Source organism: Pelophylax lessonae (genome assembly GCF_965119305.1).
Source record: "Pelophylax lessonae genome assembly, chromosome: 4".
NCBI classification, from domain to species: Eukaryota; Metazoa; Chordata; class Amphibia; order Anura; family Ranidae; genus Pelophylax; species Pelophylax lessonae.
In genome coordinates, this window is record NC_138771.1 from 628,697,779 (window position 1) to 628,724,646 (window position 26,868).

The 26,868-nt window shown below is 43.7% G+C and overlaps 1 protein-coding gene across 1 annotated transcript in view; it reads right to left on the reverse strand.

Annotated features, from left to right (window-relative positions):
• GUCY2D (guanylate cyclase 2D, retinal) overlaps window positions 1-26,868 on the reverse strand; it is a 143,794-nt gene that overhangs the window by 82,615 nt on the left and 34,311 nt on the right. Inside the window, exon 3 of the mRNA XM_082256558.1 lies at window positions 5,430-5,728. Coding sequence (XP_082112684.1) covers window positions 5,430-5,728 — 299 coding nt within the window. The remainder of the gene's footprint in view (window positions 1-5,429; window positions 5,729-26,868) is intronic.

Consider the following 26,868-nt stretch of genomic DNA (forward strand, 5'->3'; position numbering starts at 1 on the left):
AAGTTGGAAGCTGATTGATTTCTATGCAGAGCTGCACCAGATTTTGCAGTTTCTAGTTTTAGTAAATCATCCCCAATGTATAGAATATCTTTTCTGCAGACAAGGATTGATTAAGGTGTCCATTTATGAAACAGAGAAAAGCCATGATCCTCAGGATCACGGCTGATCTCTGATATGACCGATGTCTCACAAATGGCCAGTTTATGAAAGGGAGATCTGAAGATCTCACTGGCCTTACACTGAAATATCTCCTTCCCGGATTCTCCATCTCAGAGGTGGAGAATCTGGGAGAGAATCTGGTGCAAATAGAGGAAGAAGACTTCTTTCTTCTTATATATCAGCACCAGTGGGTTAAATATTAATATAATATAATATAATACAATATATATATATATATATATATATATGTGTGTGTGTGTGTGATTCATACCTCCCAACATTTTGAGATGGAAATGAGGGACACCTATTAGCAAAAGTAAAGTATGTAGGCATAGGACACACCCCCTTAATGGAGAATTATACAAATAATGTATTAGTTAAACTCACAAGTGCTTTATTTTTACCACTACTGTTCCTTTATATTGCCTTTCAAAATTTACAAATGCAGAGACTTAGAAATTGGATAAAATGATTAGCACTGGGAAACACTTTTTGGTAGATAAATAGTGCATTTCATATACAACTATATAGATCAGACCAAAATGAGGGACAATTAAGGAGGAAAGAGGGACAGAGAGACTTTTTTCAAAACCAGGGACAATCCCTCAAAATTAGGGACAGTTGGTAGCTATGCATGTGCAGTATAGAAATAATCATTTTCTGGATTCCGGCAGTGAATATATTGAACACAACAGGTAAGCCTAGCAGATGACGTATTTGCTGTTTTCGGTCCTGGTCTGCGGGGAAGCTGCCATGTACTCTATACTGTGGATCAGTGTAACCTGCAAAGAGCAGACTTTACATACAAAAAGACTTAGTGAGACACAAACCACAAGGTATAAAATATACAAAATGTATTGAATATTTAAACACTTTTGATACATACAATTCAAAACAATTCTGGTAGACATGGGTACATATATATATATATATATATATATATATATATATATATATATATATATTATATTATATATATGCATGGGTTTCCATAGTGACATAAATGACTGACAATCCAAGGTGTAAATGTATATATGAAAAATGTATCTACTCGTTTCGTGAGCCAGTGCTCGCTTCCTCAGGAGATACATATATAAGTGTCAGACAGGCAAACGTCCAGGGAGGTGAAAAGGTGTCATGAGGGTCAGGGGTGTACTTGTACCTGTCTGGCTGGCCCCCTCCCCTCCAAAGCCCTGGGAGAGAACTATATGAACCATTTCGGGATCTTTTTCTGTTTTCCTATATCTTCATTTTCAATAGGGAGACTTATGGGAACCATGAATCTACTTGACTGTTTACCCTGGTTTGGAAGTTCGTTGGGACTATTATACATAATTGAGTTTATATGCCTATCTCCTGAGGAAGCAAGCATTGCCTTAAAGCGGAGTTCCGGGCACAGAAATGATTTTTTGCTGAACATACCCCCGGGACAGTCAGGGCTAGCACATTCCACAATGGCTAGCCTCTGATCTGTCCCGGTTCGCACTTACCTTTTAGAAGAAATACTTACTTAGAAAATTTCTTCCACAGCGTTTCCATCTCTGTTGTGGGCAGCTGAAGCCGGCGCGGTCCTCTTCTCTGTCTTCTTCCGCGTCTTCGTGTCCAAGAATGCACTGCACCGGCCCCTCTCGTCACTTCCAGTGCGGCGCCGCATTCCTAAACAGCTTCTGGGCATGCCCAGAAGCTGTTTAGCAGGGGAATGCGGCGTCGCCCGGAAATGACGAGCGGGGCCGGTGCCGTCGCATTGATTCCTGGGAGCTATGACGTTTAGCTCCCAGGAATCATCGCGAGGCAGGAAGTGACGGGGTGAGCCGCGGCTCCGAGGGAGGAAGCAGTCAGAGGTGAGTATTTACGATCTTCAATAAAAAGGTGAGTAAACAAAAAAATAAAAATAACTATCCAATTCCTTTTCAGGTGAGCTCTACCTAGCGGAGGGGCACAAAAAAAAAAAATAGTTTTTGTGCCCAGAACTCCGCTTTAATGAAACGCGTAGAGAAATTTATCATATATACATTTACACCTTGGATTTTCAGTCATATCTTGATTTATGTAACTATGGAAACCCATGCATATATGTATGTATCTATGTCTACCAGAATTATTTTTAATTGTATGTTTCAAAAGTTTTTTAATATTAAATACATTTTGTATATTTTATACCTTGTGGTTTCTGTCTCACAAAATCCCTTGAGCATTCTTTTTCTTTGTATGTAAAGTCAGCTGTTTGCAGGCTACACTGATCCACAGTATCAGCCTGATACACAATACATATCGGGACTGAGACACTCTCACGTGCCACACATGCCAACTCTCTTCTGAGCAGACTTTACATACCACAATAGCCTGGGCTTGTCATTTACTTCTTTCATAGCAGAGGTAAGGAAAAGGAAGAGGTAAGAAGATAGACTTTCAATGCAACATAATAAAGGTAATAAATAGCAGTTTCATATACGTAATATATACAATATATATATATATATATATATATATTTATATTGTGGCAAAAAAAATGAAATTTTCCCACAGTATTTTTAGTCAGGTAAATATGAAATATAACATAATAAAAGTATTTATTCATTGTAGCCAACAGGTGGAGCTATAGAGCCTATTTCACAAGTTTTCATGTTTCTCCTGAACTTCTAAAAGCCTGTAGCTGTAATGCATTATACAAACATATTTATCCTTTTGAAAAAAAACTGTTAAAACCTAACTGAACTTTCAGCTTAAAGCGGTGTTCCAGCCTCACCCCCGTCCTTCTCCAAAAATTAAAAGTCAGCAGCTACACATACTGTACACATACTGTACACATACTGTAGCTGCTAACTTTTAATATTAGGACACTTACCTGTCCTGGAATCCAGAGATGTCGGCACCGCAGCCGATGTTTCCATTGGCTGTTGGGTGCTGCTGCCACCACAATTGCCGGTGAGGGAACCCGGCAGTGAAGCCTTGCGGCTTCACAGGCGGGTCCCTAATGCGCATGTGCGAAGCGCTCTGCGTATTTGGATTGGCTCGGCGGCGGGGGAAGGAGGAGGGGGCCAAACTTCTGAGAGACAGCGCCGTCTCCCAGAAGTGGGAAAGGGTACCTGTCAAAAACAGGTACCCGTTCCCCCCTCCCCCTGAAAGGTGCCAAATGTGGCACCGGAGGGGGGGAGGAAGCAAATGAGCGGAAGTTCCACTTTTGGGTGGAACTCCGCTTCAAATCAGAAAAAAAAACATCTACAGGATGGCAGAAGGTATGCAAAGCCTAACAGTTTTTTTTCTTCTTCAGAGAGCAGCTAGATACTTAGTAGAAAAACTTGTCCCCTGCCAGCATGCAGTAAGGAAGGCCCCTTCCTCTTAGAGTCGGTTCACACTATGGCGACACGACTTTGGGGCGACTTGAACAAGTCGCCGTGCACCGCGACTTCAGCGCAGCTTGCACTGACTTCACATAATGGAAGTCAATGCAAGTTGCTCCGACTTCAGCCAAAAGTAGTGCAGGAACCTTTTTCTAAGTCGGAGTGACTTGAGCCGCTCCTATTAGAACGGTTCCCATTGCACAGACTGGAGCACGACTTGTCAGGCGACCAAGTCGCCTGACAAGTCGGAGTAGTGTGAACCGGCACTTCAGTCAATAGTCTCTCTACAGAGGTCTGAAAGACTCTCTGCTAAGTCAAAACCAGAGCTCTTCAATCAATAGGGAGCATGAGATTCGCTAATTGCAGGGCTGTAGGTGTGACTCAGAAGGAGACATGTCAATAGGTAGCATGAGCTTTGCTGACTGCAGGGCTGTAGGTGAGACTCAGTAGGAGGCATGTCAGACCTCTGCAGAGAGACCACTGCTTCCACAGAAAGAGCAAGGGTCCTTCTCTGCAACATGTTAGTAAAGGAAAGGCTTTTCTACTTATGATGGTTGTCCTGTTGAATCGGCTGAAATCCAAGCTGCAGGTGGCACCACCCAACTTAACAAGCTTTGATCTGAAACTCGAAGCAGCTGGGCAGTAAATTGTCAGCCAAACGGTGACTGCAGTTATTGTTCAGGTACTCTGACAGCTGCAGGACTCGTGGCTGTCAAAATGCAACAGCCGTCAGGGAAGATTCCTCCATCTGCACCGTTTAACCACTTAAGCCCCGGAAGATTTAACCCCCTTCCTGACCAGGGCCTATTTTGCGATTCGGCACTGCGTGGCTTTAACGGACAATTGCGCGGTCGTGCAACACTGTACCTAAACTAATTTGGCGTCCTTTTTTTCCCACAAACAGAGCTTTCTTTTGGTGGTATTTGATCACCTGTGCGATTTTTTGATCATGCGCTATAAAAAAAAAAAGAGCGTAAATTTTGCAAAAATAACAATATTTTTCACATTTTTTTTATATGAAATTCCCCCCCAAAAAATGTAAAAATCAAAATATTTTAACATTTTAGGCCAATTTTTTTTTTTTACCATATGTTTGGTAAAAAAAAAATTGCAAAAAGCGTATTTTGATTGGTTTGCGCAAAAGTTATTGCAAAGGGAAAGAATTTTGTCATTTTTGTTGTTTTTTTTTTTAACGCCTAATGGCGGTGATCTGCGATTTTTTTTGCGGGACTGCGACATTGAGGCGGACAGATCGGACCCTTGACTGACATTTTTGACACTTTTGGGGTTACCAGTGACATTACTACAGTAATCAGTGCTATACATATGTACTGTTACTGTAAAAATGACACTGGCAGTGAAGGAGTTAACTGTATTGGAGAGGGAGGGGTTAAGTGTGTCCTAGGGGCGTGTTTCTAACTGTGATTGGCTGTGGCTTTATGTGTAAGAACAATGATCAACGGTCCTACATAGTAGAACCGCTTGATCACCATTCTTACACAGGGAGAACTGACAGGCGGCTTTGTTTACATCAGCCGCCTGCCTTTCTCCCGCTGTCACAGACGATCGCGAGTGGGGGGTCCGTGACCGAGTGGGAGCGCGCATCCGGCGGCGCGCGCTCGCTCCCAAAACCCTTACAGGCTAGCGACGTAGCCCTACGTCGCTCTGCCTGTGAGGGGCTGACTGCCGACGTAAATAGTCATGCGGCAGTCGGCAAGTGGTTAAAAGGAGGGAATCAAGGTAACGTTAATTTCTCTCACTTAACTTGCAGGGGTGAACAAGAGAAATCTTAAAGTATGTGGCTAGCTTTAGCCTGTGCTTCCTTTCTGATGATGTATCTGGAATATTTTTTCTCTGATTGATACATTTTACCAAAACATTATAAAACCCCATATGAACATAAGAAGTTGATATATGAGGGGATATTACCTCTACTGGGTCAAGATCTCTTGGAACCACTTCATTGGATTTTGCATCTCGGAATGAGTCGTAGAAGTTTCCATGCTGAGAGGTGACAGTGATGGTGAGCACAGCGTCATAGGCCCGACGAAGCTTAGTCTTGTTCGTAAACATGTAAAAGGGACGATCATAAGGAAGACTGTACTGCAAGGTGTCGTAAGGAATGAATACCACGGAGCCATCTGTCATTCGAAGGTCATGGGCTGACTCTAGAAGTTGTTGTTGGTCCTCACCACCAAGCAACACGGAGTGCATGCACATTATCACCACTACAAAATTGGAGAACAATTATTAGATACAATGCATATCCTAGAACTTCTTTTTCTAACAAAAAAAAAAGCTAATTGATGTGTTGAGTAAATTACAGATAAAAATTAAGAACTCTCTAAAGAGCTTTGTTACCCGAGTATTGTAGAATTTGACATCTACGTAAGTAACCAATAACCAAAATTGTCTATTTTCACATTAACTGGGTGATACATTTTAATCTATAAGCAGTGCAACTCACTTCCTACTGGCAGAAGTCAAACATTTCCTCCCCATTGATTAGATGCATGTTCAGCTGAATTTCAGTATATATATATTTTAGGGGGCTTTAAAGAGACATTGGGGTTCATATACTAAAACTGAAGAGTGCAATTTCTGGTGCAGCTCTGCATAGAGACCAGCTTCCAGGTTTTATCGTCAAAGCCTAATTGAACAAGCTGAAGTTAAAAGCTGATTGGCTAACATACACAGCTGCACCAGATTTTGCACTCCCCAGTTTTAGTAAATCAACGCCATCGTCACTTTGGCCATTTAGGAAAAGTAACATTGCCCACCACATGTATACTTACCCAACCATGCTTCCTCACCACCTCCCTGTTGCAGAATTCCAGCCTGTCTGAACTTTGTTGTGGACTGGCATTGGAGGTTAGTCGAGGGGCTAACATCATGACACCCCCTATGTGACAGTGTTTGAGCCTGGTGATTGGCTGCTCAGGCCTGAGTAGGGTCACATAGGGAGGGACATGTGCTTCCCCATGTCTGGAAACCGTTGCACATCTGGCAGTGAACTATGTGCCTTGAATGAAAAAAAATGACAGTCTCTCTTTAGGAAGGACCGGGACTGTGCAAGCTATGCCCAAAAAGGCAGGCAGAGGACAAAGGAATAGACACCAATATGACATTTCTGCCTGCAACTGGTCTTTTCCCTACTCTTGATATACCATGCCTTGTTCTGTGCCGTGTCTTTGTGTGGGGTGGTTATCTTAGTAGAGGCAGAGCTTTGCTTCCTCAGGCCATAACTTCTCCCAATCACTGGCAACTACACACCAGAGGCCCATAGTGCAGCAACTCGGCCCCCCTGCCACTCTTCCTCTTCCCATCCTCCTCCTGACCCCCATTGCATGGTGAAGCTCCGCTCAAGGTACTCTCTACTCACCACCTGAATCCGGGTTCCCGACCTAGCCAGCGGAGGCTGATGGGGGGAGCTGGGAAAGCTCTGTCGGGGCTGGCAGGGAGAGAAGAGTCCCCAGTGGGGCATGGAACCGGCATCTGCTCAGACACAGTTTACACCATCCATAATGGGGGGTGGGGGTGGTGGCCTCTACTCTGTCCTTGTTTTCATCCCACACTCAGTAGGTCAGCTGCGGGGACTTTTTACTTCCCTTCACCAGAAATCCTTTAGGCTTGTCTGTGGCAGAAGTGGTGCAGCCTTTTAATGGGGCATCAGGGCAGCCCGGGGGTGGGGGGGGCAATTGCCCCCCTGGCCCAGTCCTCCCCTGACTGGTAGCATAATGATGAAGAAGCAGCAAGAGAGGTTGTAAAAGTGCAGATCAACAAAATGACTCTGAAGGTATGGATCCATCCAAACAGGGCAGGATGTGGCTCTTTGCTTGACTTTATCCGGCCCTTGGGGCATTATTCCTCCCACTGGTACCAATGATGGGGCATTCCTCTTACCACTGACAGCAGCAATGGGACAAATTTCCTCCCACTGACACCAATGATGAGGCACTCTTCCTCCACTGACACCAACTATGGGACACTATTTCTTCTACTGATACGAGTCACTATTACTGACTGACACCAATGATGGAGCATTATTTCTCCCACTGACAGCCATGATGGGGCACTATTCCTCACACCCATACCAACAATTCAGCACTCTTTTTCCCACTGACACCAACAATGGGGCACTATTTCTCCCACTAATGCTAATAATGGGGCATTGGTTAGGTGACGCCAGGGCATTTGCTGCTTCCAGTAGGCAAAGTCCAGTCCTCTTAAAGTTTGAAGGACAGAAAACTGTCCCTTTGGAAAAAATGGAGACCCCTGGGCTTAGATGATCTCAAAATATACGGCAATGAGGAAAGAGGCACAGAAGCGCTTAGGCACAGGAAGTGTACTGCTATTTTTCAGGAGAAACTTTGGGCAAAATGTAAAATTTTCAGTGTGTTGCTTGGGGAGAGTGGGGGAAGGGTGATGAAACCTGTCAGAGGTTTTAACCCTCCAGAAGGAAGATTTTTTTCTTTTTTAATTTTTTTTTCTATTTTTTTTTGGTGGGGGGGTAATGAACTTCTGTTTTTTTGTATAAATACAAAAAAAGTGTGCACACCAAAGTATTTACTGGAGTTCCATGAACTGGACACAATATGCACCAGTTGTTTTTCTTTGTTATCAGTTAACCATACATGGTGGTAGCTGAGTGAACTCAGGTATTGGATTTGTATACTGAGAATTTGGGTGGCCCCAGGTGGACCTTTTTACATAAATGATATTTGGGTTGGTTTACTAAGGAGAAAAACATGTTCACTTTCAAACGTATATTAGTAAACCAAGGGAAAATTCACTTTTCAAAGAATACTCAATCCTGTGCAAGTAAAATTACAAAAAAAGATACCTGCACATGCCGGCATCAAACCCAATTATACCAAATTCTGGACAGCTACCAGTTGGCAAAGCTATGACACTTACTGGTAGTAATGAAGATTGCTGCCATCCACTCATTTCTATTGGCTTATCAATGTGGCAATACTTTAACTCAGAAATTCAAAAGAAATGTACCTCAATACTAAACTTTAGCCTAACTCCCAGACCAACCCCAAACCTTAATCCCTTCGGGTCTAAGGGTAAAGCCAATCAAATTGTCTAAGCACAATTTTTTAACTTTGACATGTGTTAGTATAACTGTACATATCATCACAACTACTTTGTGCATCCAGGTGGATTATACTGCGTTTTTTACAGGACAAATGGTGCTTTTATTTGGTGGTAAATGGTAGTGGATATCTCTGAATTTTTTTTATTATCAAAGAAAAACTGGCACCAAATAGTAAAAAGAAAAATATTTTTTTATTAAATTTAGCTGTATATTTCTTGCTACTACTATAACCTACCACCAAAGAGCAAACTAAATTAAATTCTTCTGCACCTGACGATCACAGCGATACCAAATATGTGTATGTTAGTTGTTATGTGTATGTTAGTTGTTAGTTGTTATGTGTATGTTAGTTGTTAGTTGTTATGTGTATGTTAGTTAGTTGGTACCCGTAAAACAGCTGAAAAACTATAACGCGCATTTTCCTTTTTTTTTATCCTACCAAAAGCACGCTGACATTGACATTAACTGATACTGCTACTAATTTAAAAAGAAAATGCTGTTTAAAAAAAAAAAAAAAATTGACCCTGACATTGACCTTTGACCCTGACCTTGACCCAAACACTAACCCTTATCTAATTTATTTATTTATTTTAACACACTTTTTTTCTCTGCAAGGAGAGAGAGAGAGATACTAAGTATCTTTCTCCTCCATTCACAGAGAAGGAAAACACGGGGTGGGCTTTACAGTGACTGATCACTGTGATAGCCAATCAGCGATCAGGTAATCGGGATTCGGGAGATCATTAGTATGGGGCCCGGGGCTCCCGCTAAGACCCAGCTCAAAGGGAGATATGCAAATATGCGCCCCCACGGAAAAAAGCCCAGTCCAGTGGGGGCACATATTTGCATACTGTCGGCTTCAAGGGGTTAACCAAACCTTAAGATTGGCCAACTGAAACACTAGCTACCTATATCCCTAATTATAAATCCTCTCCCCCAACCCTTAACTTCCAAACCTAACTCCAAATCTATCCTTCCTGCTGTTAAAGCCTAAGTTTAATAAAAGTAAGCAATTCCATGAAAAATTAGAACACTGAATATGACTTACCTTCAATGTGATGTGTCCTTGTTTAGCAGAATTCTTCCTCCTCTGATACCCCAACCCCCACCCACAAATTTCTGTAGTCTTCTGTTGTGGAGGGGGTTTCTAGAACTGAAGCAGCTCTGATAGGCACTCATAAAAAATGCCATACTATGACCTCCCTTTCCACCAAACTCCTCCATTCATAGAATCTGGTACTACAGCTCCTTTGAATGAAACGTGATCTATGAAATAAGGAGAGGCGGATGATAGAAAGATCCACACCCCTCCCTTCAAAGATTATATTTCATTCATGAAACTTCAAAACTTTTTTAAAGGGGCTTCCAGATTCCAATAACCCCCCTTTCACTGACCCCCACAACCACTGAGCCAGGGTTGTGGGGAGGAGACCCTTGTCCTCGTCAACATGGAGACAAGTGCTTTGCCAAGGGGGACCCCCACCCCCCAATATTTAGACATGGCCATATCTGGTCAATGACATTACTGTGGCCTTCCAGATTCCAATAAGTCCACTTCCCACATAACCCAAAACCACTGGGCCAGGGTTGTGGGGAAGAGGCCCTTGTCCTCATCAACATGGGGAAAAGGAGGTTTGCCATGGGGGTGTTCCCTCTGGCAAGGTATAGGTATTTCCCCTGGCAAGGTATTCCCCCATGTTGAGGACATGAGGTCTGGTATGGCTGCATGCTCAAATAGGGGTCAGTTATGGATTTTTGGAGAGGAACCCAACACTTTTTTTTGCACAGATGTGCCACTTTACATGCAGTGTCAGGGCTTCCCCTGGGCATGGTATTTGATGGAGTTTTGCATGTTTTACTTTAAGTTTTACTAAAATTGCTGCTCCGTGCCAAACTAAATTTCTCTCTTTAGGAAAAATAATAATCTGCTGTATAAATGCTACTGACAGACTGCGTCCTATATGTCATTTACATCAGACATTAACATGTACTGGTTCTACAAGTTCCCAAACCGTCCTTACCTGAGCTGCCGAGACTTTATCGAACTGATCTCTACTGCTAGGATTTTCAAAAGTCACGTGTTTTGTTACAAGGTCAGATCTGGCCATGTTATAGGAAATTAATTTGCATACCTGCTAACTTCATAAGATGTGAAAGAGGGGTGCCTTTTAACTAGGGTCCAAACCCAAAAGATAGCCACCATTGCCATGGGCATCCGCAGGTAGGGGCAAGGGGGGGCAAATGCCCCCCCTTGGAATCTCAACTTCCCATTTTAAGTGGTTGTTAAGCCACTTTATACCATCCTGTCTGTTCTGTTTAATAATCATGTGTGCCTGTGTGCCTGTGTGTCTGTGTTTTAAAAAAATAAGGCGTTCTTTACCAGTTTTCAGAGGGCCGAGCCCCGCTCACGTGACCTGTCGGCTCTCTCCTCTCTCCGGCTGACAGCTGCCTGCAGAGGGCGGGGCCAAGGATTCCTCACTGATGTCAGTTGGGAGGGGAGGAGGAGGGGAAGAGGAGAGGAGGAGAGAGGTGGCGGGTCACGTGAGCGGCGAGTGGCACTCTATACTTGTAAAGAATGGCTTATTTTTATAAAAAACAGATACAGGGGCACACAGGATTATGAAACAGACTGTAGACAGAATATGAAACTTTTAATGAAACTACAGCAGCAGGAGAAGAGGGGGGTGGGCACTGACACAGGAGCACACAGGCAGGGAGGGGGGTAGAGAGGACAGAGGAGGACAGGAGGGCTGCGGATGACGGAGGCACGTAAACTGACCATGGTGTCAGGGCTCAGCAGCCATGGTATACTGTGGTCAGTTTACAGAGGGGAGGACATAGCCAGACAGGATCAGCCAGGTATTTTAGGTGATAGAAGGGGTCAAATTACACAGCAAAGCACTGTGCTGTATAACATGCTTTAAGGGAATATACTCAAAATAAGTATAATGACTAAGCCCCTCCCCTTCATGACATTGTTGAAAAGTGGCGGAGCATGGGTGACCTTAAAATTATGCCCCCCCTGAAAAAAGTTCTGCGGACGCCCATGGTCATTGCCACGCCAATGAACTGCAGGTCATTGATTCCTTATCTCGCAGCTGCATGTATACAAAGTGGGAATGCTTATAACATCATTGACCTAATATGGCCACGTGTTCATATTAGCTCAATTAGATTGTAAGCTCTAACGAGCAGGGCCCTCTGATCCCTACTGTATTAAAGTGTATTGTATTTGTACTTATATCACACAGAAACAAACCACGTCTATAAAGATAGGAGAAATGAGTACCCCCAAGCGCTTAGGAGATATCTTTAAATTAATGCAGCTACTTACATGAACCATAAACTAAATAAAGGAATCTCCTACAAAATAGCAGAAAAATCCAGTAGCGCAATAGTGCAATAATGCAATAATGGTGGCACCCTCCTATCACACCTCAATCACATACTGCCTGAACAATAACGCACAGATAGGGTCACACAGATCCTCAATACTAATATGAATTGACATAAAATAGAGGACATAAATATGACATAAATAAATGATAATAAATGATAAATAAATTGTTAAAATATTATGTTACAATATTTTTTAAAATATTATGTTACAATATTTTTTTAAAACGGTTAAAATTTTATTTTTTAAAACTGTTAAAATTAAAACTATTTAAAATTTTAACATTTTTAAAAAATATTGTAACAGGATTTCACCTGGTGACTTTTACAGTGCCCTGCCTGTGCTTTTCCAGTTGTTTGTGCCTGGAAAATAGAGAACGACCATGGCTTCCAAAAAGCGTTCTTTTTGCGCAAAAGCACTTCTAGACGAACTGGAAAACAGCGACAGTGAAACGAAGTTACTTGAAGAACTGAGCGATAGCGATTAGTGGGAAAATTCGTCATCAGGTATGGAAAGTGATGACAGCGATGATTCTGATGTCTCTTTCTGGCACATCGCTCCGTTGGATCATTTGATATTCTTCCCAAATTCCACATGCGATGTGCCAGAAAGAGACATGGCACAAAGCACTGGAAAAGCACAGGCAGGGCACTGGAAAAGTCACCAGGTGATATCCTGTGGTGAAATGGAATGATACAGTGTAATACGGTAGGATCACAGCTTTGTATCATGTCATTTGGTGTATTTACATTTTCCAATTTGCCGCCGGTTCCACCCCCCTGCATCACAACGCTCACAGGGAGGGAAGCGGAAGTCAGGTGCCGGCATCGGCCGAGCACAGAGCGGGGAGAGACTGTGAGGACGCTGGGGAGGATGGCGGGGGATCGCAGGGAAGATGAGTAACATTGCGGGGTAATCCCGAGTGTGGCTCGGGGTTACCGCTTTTGGTACTGAAAGTTAACTCCGAGCCACACTCGGGAATACCGCCAGGGAGGTTAATAGGTTAACTAGGCCAAGCATGGTTGGCAATGGAAATCCACTATTGCTGGAATAAAAACTTTGCTCTTAAATGCACCACACTGTAACCAATATGAGTTATAAAGCTCAGACTCAGGTATCAAAAGCCAGACAAAGCTGAAAGAGGCATCTCTGGGCTTTAACCGATTCCGGACCGCCAACTGCAGTTAAACTGCGGCAGGCAGCCCCTCCTGCGTGAACCGATGTAGGTATACATCAGTCACGCGCCTGCAGCTAGGGGGCTAATGCGCGCCACCGGCGGCACGCTCCCGCCCCCACTCATCAGAAGGATTCCGATGCACGGGGCAGGGGGCTCAGATTGCTGCCTGACACCCGCGATCGTTTCCCACTGAGAGAGAAGAACGGTCATCTGTTGTAAACACAGCTGACCATTCTTCTCTCTGGAATGATCACAGAGTGCCTGTAATCCTTCTGTATAGGATCACAGGTCTCTGTGATCATTTCACAAGCCACGCCCCCATACAGTTAGAAACACGCCCCTAGGCTCACATTTAACCCCTTGATCACTTACTGTGTTAACCCCTTCCCTACCAGTGTCATTATTACAGTAACAGTGCATATTTATAGTGTGGAGATCCGCCCGCCTGTGTAAACACAAGCGGACGGATCTCCATAGTGACAGGGAGTGACAGATCGGACTGTTCAGCATAGCTGGACATCCGATCTGTCCATGACTCACTCAGTCACCTCCCCCCCTACACATCAGTAAGCACCAGGCATACATTAACCCCTCCCTCTCCAATAAAATTAACCCCTTCCCTGCCAGTGTCATTTTTACAGTAACAGTGCATATATATAGCACTGATTACTGCAGCAATGTCACTGGTACCCCCAAAAGTGTCAAAAATGTCAGTCAAGGGTCCGATCTGTCCGCCGCAATGTCACAGTCCCACAAAAAAAATCGCAGATCGCCGCCATTACGCGTTAAAAAAAAAAACACCAAAAATGACAGAAATCTTTCCCTTTGTTAGTAAACGCAATAACTTTTGCGCAAACCAATCAAAATACACTTATTGCGATTTTTTTTACCAAAAATAGGTAGCAGAAAACAAATTGGCCAAAAATTTTTTAAAAAATTGGTTTTTACATCTTTTTTGGGGGGAATTTCATATAAAAAAATGTTAAAAATATTGTTATTTTTTCAAAATAAACGCTCTTTTTTTGTTTATAGCGCAAAAAGTAAAAATCGCACAGGTGATCAAATACCACCAAAAGAAAGCTCTGTTTGTGGGAAAAAAAGGACGTAAATTTCGTTTGGGTACAGCATCGCACGACTGCGCAATTGTCAGTTGAAGTCGCACAGCGCCGAATCGCAAAAAGTGGCCTGGACGGAAGACAGCAAAATCCTCCGGTGGTAAAGTGGTTAAATTTGTATATTTTGGGAATGTCATATAGCAGAATGTGAAAAATATTGTTTTTTTTTTTCAGAATTGTCGCTCTTTTTTTGTTTATAGCGCAAAAAATAGAAATCGCACAGGTGATCAAATACCACCAAAAGAAAGCTCTGTTTATGGGGAAAAAAGGATGTAAATTTAGTTTGGATACAGCGTCGCACAACCGCACAATTGTCCATTAAAATAACGCAGTGCCGAATCGCAAAATAGGGCCTGGTCATTAAGGGGGCAAATCCTTCCGGTCTTTAAGTGGTTAAAGGGTAACTCCACTTTTGAGGGGAAAAAATTGCAAATAAAAAAAATATACATACATATATAGCGTAAACAATTGTGACATATTGTAGTTTATTGGTTTTAAAATTATATTTCCTTTTCGGTCTGTAACTTTTTCTAACAAAAATTGAAGCAACCTGGAGTGGTTCCATACACACTCAGTGTACAGAACATCATCAGAGATGTAATTTCCTGCTTGTGTGATTCCTAAAGGGTTAATTACTTCTAAAGGAATTCTTGCAATGGAGTGCACTGGGAAGGGAGGGGGAGGAACTGGGAGCACTGGTGGGGGACCTGAAAATAGGGAAATTTGGCTGCTCTGTGCAAAACCATTGCACACAGCAGGTAAATATAACATGTTTATTATTAAAAAAAAAAAAAAAAAAATAGGTTTACTTTAAGCTGGTATTGTGTAAACATGCTGACAACCCACAAGTTTGGTCAAGAATTTCAATACCAGGGAAGAACATCCAGTAGCATACCTCATCTGGAATCTAACCCCTGCAGAAAGGAACGATTCAATAGTGAAAAGGGAGTCTCTGGACATAAATTGCCACTAGAGTCCTTGAGGTATTAACTTTTGGGCAAACGCCTCCCATTCTCAACTACATTGGAAGGCTCAGAAGGGGGGATCAATGCAAGGGTCACAAGGCGGTTTCTGGCTTTGCAAGGCTGTATATTGCATGAAGAACACAGGCCGGTGACCTAGGAAGGGAATGGTGAGGATGAAATGTCGTGTCCAATACGGTATATATTGGAAAACTATGCTCCTTCCCATAGGTTTGAGCATATGGAAAGGGTAGGTGAGGTACTGGCTGGGAGGATTATGGATGGTGGATATGTTTTACCTTGGGTTGTCACACACACACATGGTGAAGGGTTATAGTGTGTGTGGCTGATGTGAAGAAAACTAACTTTTTGTTTTCTCAGAATCTTGAGTAGATGTTGTTCTGGATCTCATTCAAGGAATATGAGAAATTGGGCACATCCCTCCTCTCCAGTGGTAGCCTTTATTCAGATTTGTTTATTTGCTACTTCTTCGGTAGTTCGTCAGTTATGGTCCTTTCATAAAGCTCATAGGAAAGGCTCTGTGGCGCAATGGATAGCGCATTGGACTTCTAGTTGGTGTAGCAATTCAAAGGTTGTGGGTTCGAGTCCCACCAGAGTTGGTTTTGTTAAGTCGTTGTTCAAAGTGACGTCTCTCACTTGTTGCGCCAATGCTATGTAATGGCTTCCAATGATACAGAAGCTCTAGTGAAGTAGCCTTACAAAATAAATTAAATGCTCCACCCACACAGAGCCACATCATTCATTCAAAGACTCCTGTGAATGAATAAACTAAAAGTACCATCTGCCACCAAAGGCTTTAACGGGCTGCAGGGGGCGCTGATGAGCACGCTCACAGTCCATTAACATGTCCTCCAGCTTTCAGCCCATACTTCTGTATGGGCTTTCGGTTTGAAAGCTGGAGGACATTTATTATTTTTAGTTAATAAAAAGAAAACACCCAGCAAACAAATATTTCCTTTTTTCCAGGAAGAGCAGGTCCCAGGGATTTCACTCCCTCCCCTTCCCTATAAATTCTGATTAATCAGTCTGAGGCTTGCTGGCAAACTGTGTGCAGCCTCATCAGGTCGTGTCGTTGACCAGGTACATCTTTTTTTTTTTCTGGTATTTCCTTTAAAAAAAAAAAAGAGCATTAGAAAATCCTTTCTTTTTTTTTTTTTTTTTTTTTGGCACGATTTTGAAGCTTTCTTTCTCCCTATTTTCAGCTGATCATCTTGCTATAGCCAACATGAGCTATTCACCTTATGATCAAGATCCACAAATGTCTGTTAGATATGGGACCACCCTTGCATGAGTATCAAAAGAGCGACAACGTCTCTCACAGCCCATCCTCTTAACACCATCCATGCGCAGAAGTCTTCATTGGTGGACGAAGCTTCAGAACCTCTCTAAACCACGGTAGTTGGGTTCCCTCTTCTCAGATACCAGCGGAAGAGGGTGGGAAGCCCATTGCGAGGAAATTAAGGTCCAGGGAAGATGGTCCTTTCAAGCCGAGAGCCTAGTCTTGAACATCCTGGAGTTGAGAGGAGCAATCCTAGCCTTAACCTCTCTAGCTCCCCATATCAGAGGCAAGAGAGTCCTTCTACAACTGAACAACAGGGCAGCAGGTCGCTTCTGTCAGAAGAAGAACCAATCATGCTCTGGGCAGAGAGGAATCTCCTAGACCTCAGAGCAGTGTATCTCCTGGGCAGGCTAAACAATCAGGCGGACATTCTCTCCAGATCTTGTCTGGACAACAATGAATGGGCGCTGCATCCGCACGTATTTTACCAGATCGCCAATCACTGGAAATATCCTCAGGTGGATCTGTTCGCTACACCACGGAACAGCAAGCTTCCCAGATTTATCTCCCATTTCCACACCCCCAGGTGGAAGCAGTGGACATTCTGACATGCACCTGGGACTTCAACACAGGGTATGCCTTCCCACCTCGCCGTCTTATTCTAAAATTCTTCCTGAGGCTCCTGAAGGAACCAGTACACATCCTGGCGATTCTCCCTTATTGGCCCAAGAGACCTTAGTTTCCACTAGCCATGCGGCTGTCTGTGAACACACCTCTGACACTTCCCCTGTTCCCTCAACTTCTACAGCAGGGCAGAGTCTCTCATACAAACCTGCACAGACTGGATCTACGGGTGTGGAAATTGAATGGTGGAGGTTTGAAGCCTTAGGGTGTTCCCCGGAAGTCATTTCGACACTCCTTCAAACAAGGAAACCATCCACAAACTCCATCTACTCAAGAGTCTGGGGAAAGTTCCAAACCTTTGCGGCTGGAAAAAAATTTCGATCGATTCTCACATTCAGTCTCCAATATTTTGGGGTTCCTACAGACCAGACTTGACCTAAGCCTAGGTCTCAGTTCATTAAAGGTCCAGGTGGCCGCATTATCAGCGGCAACAAATTCAAGATGGGCGGTCAACCCTCTCGTAATTACGTTCCTTAGAGGGGTGTTAAAGTCACGCCCTCCGGTCAGACGCACCTTTCCAAAATGGGACCTGACTCAAATCCTGGAAGCCTTGGCGCAACATCCTTTTTCTCCTATGGAACAAATATTGATTTGGAACTTATCCTTAAAAATGGCCTTTCTTCTAGCTATTACATCTGGCAGGAGGATATCGGACTTGCAAGCCCTGGGAGTCGGAGAGGATCACGTTTCTTTCTTTCCAGACAGAGTGGAACTGCGACCTATTCAAGGTTTCACCCCTAAAGTCCCTACCGCAAGTCACCTCAGGGAACCATGGGCCTTGCCAGTTTTTTTTCCCAGTCAGAAATATACCCAAGCTTGGACATAGCGAAAGTCCTCAAGAAGTATCTCGAGGCTACAGAAAAATTTAGAACATCTAACAGGCTGTTCATTATCCCATGGGGAAAAAACAGAGGGAAGGAAGCCTCTAGTAGGACTCTTGCATCCTGGATTGACAAACTAATACGTAAAGTGTACAGGGCTAAAGGCATGGTTCCTCCGGAGCAGGTGAAGGTTCATTCAATGAGATCAATTTCTGCCTCATGGGCAGGCAGAGCAAATTCTACAGTGGAACGCTCACCACTGTAGAATTTGAAAGAAGGGCAATGCAGGAAGCCTAAAGAAAAAAGAAAACCAAAAAACGTTTCTTTGTGTTTTAGCATATACCCCCCCCCCCCTTTTGTCAGCCAGTTATTTATCACAGGTATGCTGCCATGGAGAAGCCAGGAAAACTGAAAATTGTATCATACTTACCCTAATTTTCCTTTCCTGGTGCCCATTCATGGCAGCATACGCTCCCTCCCTCGGTATTCTATATCACATGAGAATGCTGGGAGTAGGGGGCATGTTTCTTTTAAACTATTTCCAATCCCTGTAGGCGGAGTAGAGGTGGAGCTCTATCACAGGTATGCTGCCATGAATGGGCACCAGGAATGGAAAATTACGGTAAGTATGATACAATTTTCCGTTTTTTGTTTTCTCAGAATCTTGAGTAGGTGTTGTTCTGGATCTCAGGCAAGGAATGTGGGAAATTGAGCACATCCATACTCTCCAGTGGCAGTCTTTATTCAGGTTTGTTTATTTGCTACTGCTTCGGTAGTTCCTCAGTCATGGTCCTTTCATAAAGCTCTCAGGAAGGGCTCTGTGGCGCAATGGATAGCGCATTGGACTTCTAGTTGGTATAGCAATTCAAAGGTTGTGGATTTGAGTCCCATCAGAGTCAATTTTGTTTGGTCATTGTTCAAAGTGATGTCCCTCACTTGTTGCGCCAATGCTAAGCAATGGCTTCCAATCATATGGAAGCTCTAGTGCAGTTTCTCAACTCCGGTCCTCAGGGCACACTAACAGGCCAGGTTGGCAAAAAAACTAAAATACTTCAGTATTTCTTGGACTGCCAGGCTGCATGTTCAGATAAGGGTCTTGTGTGAATTTTTTGGGAAGATCGAAAATGATGTTTTGGGGGACCTTTCAAAAAGAAAAATGGGCTTGGGGGTTCTTCCATAATTTATACCAGTCTTTGTCTGGTATATATTTTAAGAGGACCCCACAAAAAAAAACAAAAAAAAGTATGATATCTCTCCCAAATTCTATACCAGAACCTTCCAACCTGGTAGAGATTTTAAGCGGGAACCTCATGAAAAATTCAAGAAGAAAAGAATGAGGTCCCCCCAAAATTCCATACCAGAATCTTATCTAAGCATGCAACCTGACTGTCTGGCAAGGGAAGATGAGCATGTTCCACCCCAAAATGAACCTTTACAAGGGGGTGCTCTTTGCCAGGAACTGTGACATAACTGTGTTTAACAGGTTGAAATAAACTAGGCCAAGCATGGTTGCCCATGGAAATCCACTATTGCTGGAATAAAAACGTTTCTCATACAAGGATCAAACCCAAGACTTTGGTGTTATTAGCACCACACTGTGAGCTATAAAGCACAGATTTAGGCATCAAAAGCCAGACAAAGCTGACAGAGGCATCCCTGGGCTTTAAAGTGATTCTAAATCCTGAAGTTATTTTTGCATTAATTACATTAATGGATCCCCCCTTGTATATATACCTGAGCCCGATTTGTAACCACCGCTGTGCAAAATAGCTGTGGTTCTCCATCTCCTCACAGGGCAGATTGATAGCAGCAGTAGCCATTGCTGTCAATCAAATAGTATGATGAGGAAGCAGGAGATGGGGCAAAGTCCCCCTGTCTGTGTCAATGGGCTCAGACAGCGGGGCTTGGGAGAGAGTCTGCACCAGTACCCTCCTTGCTGGGGGCAGGGGGTACATGGAAGAGGGAGGAGCCAGGAGTGGGTGCGGGGGACCCCAGAGGGATCAGGGCTGCTCTGTGCAAAACCATTACACAGAGTAGGTGAGTATAACATGCTTGTTATTAAAAAAAAAAGTAAATAAAGGTTTCGTATCACTTTAACCACTTGCCGACTGCCTAACGCCGATCTACGTCGGCAGTCAGCCCCTCACAGGCAAAGGGACGTAGGGCTACGTCACTAGCTTGTGAGGGTCTAGGGACCCCCCCGTGCGTGTGACCAGTGGACCCGATGTCCACCGGTCACTCTGGGATCGGCGGGGGAGAGGGAGAAAGTCAGGCGGCTTGTGTAAACAAGCCACCTGTCATTCTCCCCGGTGTATGAAGGCTGATCATACGGTTCTACTATGTAGAACCGTCGATCACTCTTCATACATCTGAAGCCACAGCCAATCACAGTAGAAAGCACGCCCCTAGGGACACACATAGCCCCTCCCTCTCTAATAAAGTTAACCCCTTCACTACCAGTGTATTTTTACAGTAACAGTGCATATGTATAGCACTGATTACTGTAGAAATGTCACTGGTAACCCCAAAAGTGTCAAAAATGTCAGTCAAGGGTCCGATCTGTCCGCCGCAATGTCGCAGTCCCGCAAAAAAAATCGCAGATCGCCGCCATTACTCGTTAAAAAAAACCAATAAAAACTAGAAAAATCTTTCCCTTAGTTAGTAAACGCAATAACTTTTGCGCAAACCAATCAAAATACACTTTTTGCAATTTTTTTTTACCAAACATATGTAGCAGAAAACAAATTGGCCTAAAATGTTAAAAAATTTTGATTTTTAAATTTTTTTGGGGGGGAATTTCATATAAAAAAATGTAAAAAATATTGTTATTTTTGCAAAATTGTCGCTCTATTTTTGTTTATAGGGCATGATCAAAATATATCGCACAGGTGATCAAATACCACCAAAAGAAAGCTCTGTTTGTGGGAAAAAAAGGACGTCAATTTAATTTGGGTACATCGCCGCACGACCGCGCAATTGTCCGTTAAAGTCACGCAGTGCCGAATCGCAAAATAGGCCCTGGTCAGGAAGGGGGTAAAATCTTCCGGGGCTTAAGTGGTTAATTACTTCTAAAGGAATTCTTGCAATGGAGTGCACTGGGAAGGGGGAGGGGGGGGGAACTGGGAGCACTGGTGGGGGATATGAAAAGAGGGAAATTAGGGCTTCCCTGTGCAAAACCATTTCACAGAGCAGGTAAGTATAACATTTATTATTAAAAAAAAAAAAAAATTGGTTTAGTTTAAGCTAGTATTGTGTACGGGACCCGTGCTGACAACCCCCAAGTTTAGTCAAGAATTTCAAAACCAGGGAAGAACATCCAGTAGCATACCTCATCTGGAATAGTGATGTCGCGAACCTAAAATTCGCCGTTCGCGAACGGCGAACGCGAACATCGGCAAATGTTCGCGAACCGGGCGAACCGCCATAGACTTTAATAGGCAGGCGAATTTTAAAACCCACAGGGACTCTTTCTGGCCACAATAGTAATAGAAAAGTTGTTTCAAGGGGACTAACACCTGGACTGTGGCATGCCGGAGAGGGATCACACAAAAAAAAGTTCTTAAAAATTGTTATTTTTTGATAGAGAGCCAATTATTGTAAAAATTAAAAAAAAAATAAAAATAAAAAATTTCTTTGGATTTAGCATCTGGGGGGTCTAAAAGGTGTACCTGTGAAGTTTCAGCTCTATAGCATGTCCGGAACCAGAAACAAATATGAATTAAGGTTAGGGCTAGGGTTAGGCTTAGGGCTAGGGTTAGGGTTAGGGTTAGGGTTAGGGCTAGGGTTAGGTTTAGGGTTAGGGTTATTTTTATGGCTAGGCTTAGAGGGTTAGGGTTAAGGTTAGAGGGTTAGGGTTATGGTTAGAGGGTTAGGGTTAGGTTTAGTGTTAGGGGCTAGGGTTAGGGTTACGGTGAGATACTTAGGGTTAGAGTTAGTAGCCCTACCCCTACGCCTCTAACCCTAACCCTATAACCCTAAGCACTAAAAATAACCCTAACCTTAGCCCTGACCCTAACCCTAGCCCTAACCCTAACCCTAACCCTAGCCCTAACCCTAATTCTATTTTTTTTCTGGTTCTGGACATGCTACAGAGCTGAAACTTCACAGGTACACTTTTTAGACCCCCCAGACAATAAATCCAAAGAAATTCTTTTTTTTTTAAGTTTCTTTTTTTTTTTTTAAGTTTTCCAATAATTTTCTCTCTATCAAAAATTACAATTTTTAAGAACTTTTTTGTGTGATTTCGTGTATAGGGGGTCTAAAAAGTGTACCTGTGAAGTTTCAGCTCTGTAGCATGTCCAGAACCAGAAAAAAAAGATAATTTTTCAGTAGAGCAGGGATGGTGGGAACCCCTTTTACACCTATATGATCTTTTTTTTCCTGGTTCTGGACATGCTGCAGAGCTGAAACTTCACAGGTACACTTTTTAGACCCCCCAAACAATAAATCCAAAGAAATTTTTTTTTTGTTAAGTTTTTTTTTTTTTTTTCCAATAATTGGCTCTCTATCAAAAATGACAATTTTTAAGAACTTTGTTTGTGTGATTTAGTGTCTAGGGGGTCTAAAAAGTGTACCTGTGAAGTTTCAGCTCTGTAGCATGTCCAGAACCAGAAAAAAAAGATAATTTTTCAGTAGAGCAGGGATGGTGGGAACCCCTTTTACACCTATATGAATTTTTTTTTCTGGTTCTGGACATGCTACATATATATATATTACAAAAATACTCAAATACCAGCCCTCAAAGGGGCTTTTGGGGACAATATATATATATATATATATATATATATATATATATATCACAGAACCAAAAAAATTACACAAATACCAGCCCTCAAAGGGGCTTTTGGGGACAATAGATATATATATATATATATATATATATATATCCAAAAAAAACCTCTAATACCAGCCCTAGGAAGGGCTTTTTGGGGTGCTGTCCTTACAGCAGGAGTGTACCAAGAACACTGGCTAACAAGACCGGGAACACTGACAAACTGTCCCTAGCTATAACAGCAGCAGCAGCAGCACTTTCCCTGCTCTCAGTAACACAGAAATGATCTAAAATGGATGCTGCCCTTGCTTATTTATAGGAGGTGGGAGGGTGTGGGAGGGAGGTATGCTGATCGGCCTGGAATGTGTCTGCTGACTGTGATGTTCAGGGTCAAAGTTTGCCTCAATGATGATGTATAGGAGGCGGACCGAACATCGCATATGTTCGCCCGCAGCGGCGAACGCGAACATGCGAAGTTCGCCGGGAACTGTTCGCCGGGAACTGTTCTATACATCTCTAATCTGGAATCTAACCCCTGCGGAACCATTCAATAGTAAAAAGGGAGTCTCTGGACATAAATTGCCACTAGAGTCCTTGAGGTATTAACTTTTGGGCAAACGCCTCCCATTCTCAACTACATTGGAAGGCTCAGAAGGGGGGGATCAATGCAAGGGTCACAAGGCGGTTTCCCCCTTTGCAAGGCTGTATTTTGTATGGAGAACACAGGCCAGGGACCTAGGAAGGGAATGATGATGAAATGTCGTGTGTCCAATACGGTATATGTTGGAAAACTATGCTCCTTCCCATAGGTTTGAGCATATGGAAAGGGTAGGTGAGGTACTGGCTGGGAGGATTATGGATGGTGGATATGTTTTACCTAGGGTTGTCACATACACATGGTGAAGGGTTTTAGTGTGTGAGGCTGATGTGAAGAAAACTAACTTTTTGCTTTCTCAGAATCTTGAGTAGGTGTTGTTCTGGAATGTGGGAAATTGGGCACATCCCTACTCTCCAGTGGCAGCCTTTATCCAGGTTTGTTTATTTGCTACGACTTCGGTAGTTCCTCAGGTATGGTCCTTTCATGAAGCTCTCAGGAAGGGCTCTGTGGCGCAATGGATAGCGCATTGGACTTCTAGTTGGTGTAGTAATTCAAAGGTTGTGGGTTCGAGTCCCACCAGAGTCGGTTTTGTTAAGTCGTTGTTCAAAGTGATGTTCCTCACTTGTTGCGCCAATACTATGAAGATCATATGGAAGCTCTAGTGAAGTAGATTTTTCAAACAAATTAAAGGCTCAACCCATACAGCCATATCATTCATTTACAGACTCCTGTGAATGAACAAATTAAAAGTTACCATCTGCCACCAAAGCAGATGGACTTGTAGCTTTCATGGGCTGCAGGGGGCGCTGATGAGCACCCTCACAGTCCACTGACCTGTCCTCCAGCTTTCAAACAGAAAGTCCATACAGAAGTATGGGATGAAAGCTGGGAGGACATGTCTGTAATAGTCCACATTGAACCCGTGATCTACTGATCACAGGTGCAATTCTTTCCAGGCTGCTGCAGGAAAATAATAAATGCACATTTTTGTTATCTGCATTTATTATTTTTTTTTTATAAAGATAAACATATCCATTATATATAGAGCCCAGTAATTCAGGGTTCTCTTGAGTGTCGATCAGGAATATATAGTGCAATTTAAAATATTTTACAAATTAAAAACTGTTTCATTCTTTTTATGCAAAAACTTTATTAAAAAAAAAAAATGAACACAGGATACACCCACAATGTCCTCATCAACATGGGTATATGGTGCTTTTCCAGGGGGGTTCTACCTGGCAAGGTACCCCCCTATGTTGAGGGCATATGGCCTGGTATGGTTCAGGAGCAGGGGGGCACAAGCTTGTCCCCCCCCCTTTCCTTGACTGCCAGGCTGCATGTTCAGATAAGGGTCTTGTGTGAATTTTTTGGGGAGCTTGATAATGATGTTTTGGGGGACCTTGCAAATAGAAAAATGAGCTTGGGGGCATTGGTGTACCAATGGGGGGTGCAGGGTGGATGTCACACACTGGGGGGGTGTCAGGCCGGCGCCGCTTAGGGGGGCCTGCCAGCGTCGCCGGGCCGGCCCGCATCTCTATCTGAAGGCAGCTGCAGTAGCTGCCTCTTGAGTCCACGCTGCTCTCCCGCGCAGCTCACAGGGGGTGGGAAGAAGGTGAGGGCCAGAGCAAAGCCTCCCTGTGTGCCTGGATAGGAGCAGCAGTGGGGGAGCTGCATATAGAGGAATTGAACTTTCCATATTCCTCCTGCAGCCGCTGAATGCCTGATTCTCCTTCTCTCCCTCCTGCAGGCATTCAGCGGCTGCAGGAGGAATATGGAAAGATCAATTCCTCTATATGCAGTTCCCCCACTGCTGCTCCTATCCAACATCTTTTGCTGCCCCCCCCCCCCCAGTTCTGTCCAGCCTCCCCCTCTCCAGCCCCCCCAGTGCTGTCCAGGAGCACATGTGCTGCGGGGTCTTTGGCTGGAGTGTCGGAGGGAGGGGGGCGGCTGCTTCCTCCTCTGTAGAAATGGCATGTGGTTGCAGGAGGTCGTCCTGAGGGCCAGAGGTGTGGTTGAGAGGAGCTGAACCCAGAGGTCCAGGGAAGCTGACTGAGGGAGGAGGCACTGGAGAGCCTGAGACTGCAGTATCGTGAGTACAGGGGCTCGTGTCAAGGGGCCTGACCTGAGGGGGGCCACCCCTGCTAGTAGGACAGTCAGTGGATGGGTGTCAGCAGAGAAAGAGGGAGAGAGAGGATACTAGGGAGAGTATCCTGAAGATAACTTGTGTTCACCAAGTCATCTTGAGGATAAAATACTTAATCTACATACATCCAAGTGGCAGGATGAATCAACAGCCTGGCTGTTTCACACCTATGGAGAAGCAGAGAAGATAGGAGCCCTCAATCACTGTGAATAGTTTAAGTTGGAGCATCCCACTATTTCCTTCTCCTATCCACAGTCTAAAATAAACAACAAAAACAACCAAATACCCCTGAAATAATTATTGGAGTGGGGTGCTGGTAACCATGGGGAACCTACAGAGTCAATATCCAGCAGTCCCTAAGGGGACAGTGCTACATTAAAAAAAACTATGTAGTACATCCATAGATGTGTGGAAGGGGTGTGTCTGGGTACTCCCTAATCACTCTGTGCAGTGCCGATTCCCTCTACTGCCCGGGCTTTCCCAAATATTGCATGCAGTGCTGCTGGCCTCCCTCCTTTCATCTCCTCTCCCCCCGGCTGCTGCGGGTAATGTTTCAGAATGGAGAGTCGGGGAAGGGGCTAATCAATATGTCATTTACTGAACCCTTTCTTTTTTAACCACTTGCCGTATGGGTACGTCACTAGCCTGCGAGGCTCTGGGGAGCGAGCGCGCACCGCTGGAGGCGTGCTCCCGCTCGGTCACAGACCCCCCCCCCGCGCGTGTGCCCGGCGGACCCGATGTCCGCCGGGCACTCACGATCGTCCGTGACAGCTGGAGAATGGTATGAATGGTGATCATACGGTTCTACTATGTAGGACCGTTGATCACTGTTCCTACACCTCAAGCCACAGCCAATCACAGTTAGAATCACGCCCCTAGGGACACACACCACCCTTCCCTCTCAAAAAAAGTTAACCCCTTCACTACCAGTGTCATTTTACAGTAACAGTGCATATGTATAGCACTGATTACTGTAGTAGTGTCACTGGTAACCCCAAAAGTGTCAAAAATGTCAGTCAAGGGTCCGATCTGTCCACCCCAATGTCGCAGTCCCGCAAAAAAAATCGCAGATCGCCGCGATTACGCGTTAAAAAAAAAACAACAAAAATGACAAAAATCTTTCCCTTTGTTAGTAAACGCGATAACTTTTGCGCAAACCAATCAAAATACGCTTTTTGCAATGTTTTTTACCAAACATATGTAGCATAAAACAAATTGGCCGAAAATGTTAAAAAATTTTGATTTTTACATTTTTTTTCATAAAAAATGTGAAAAATATTGTTATTTTTGCAAAAT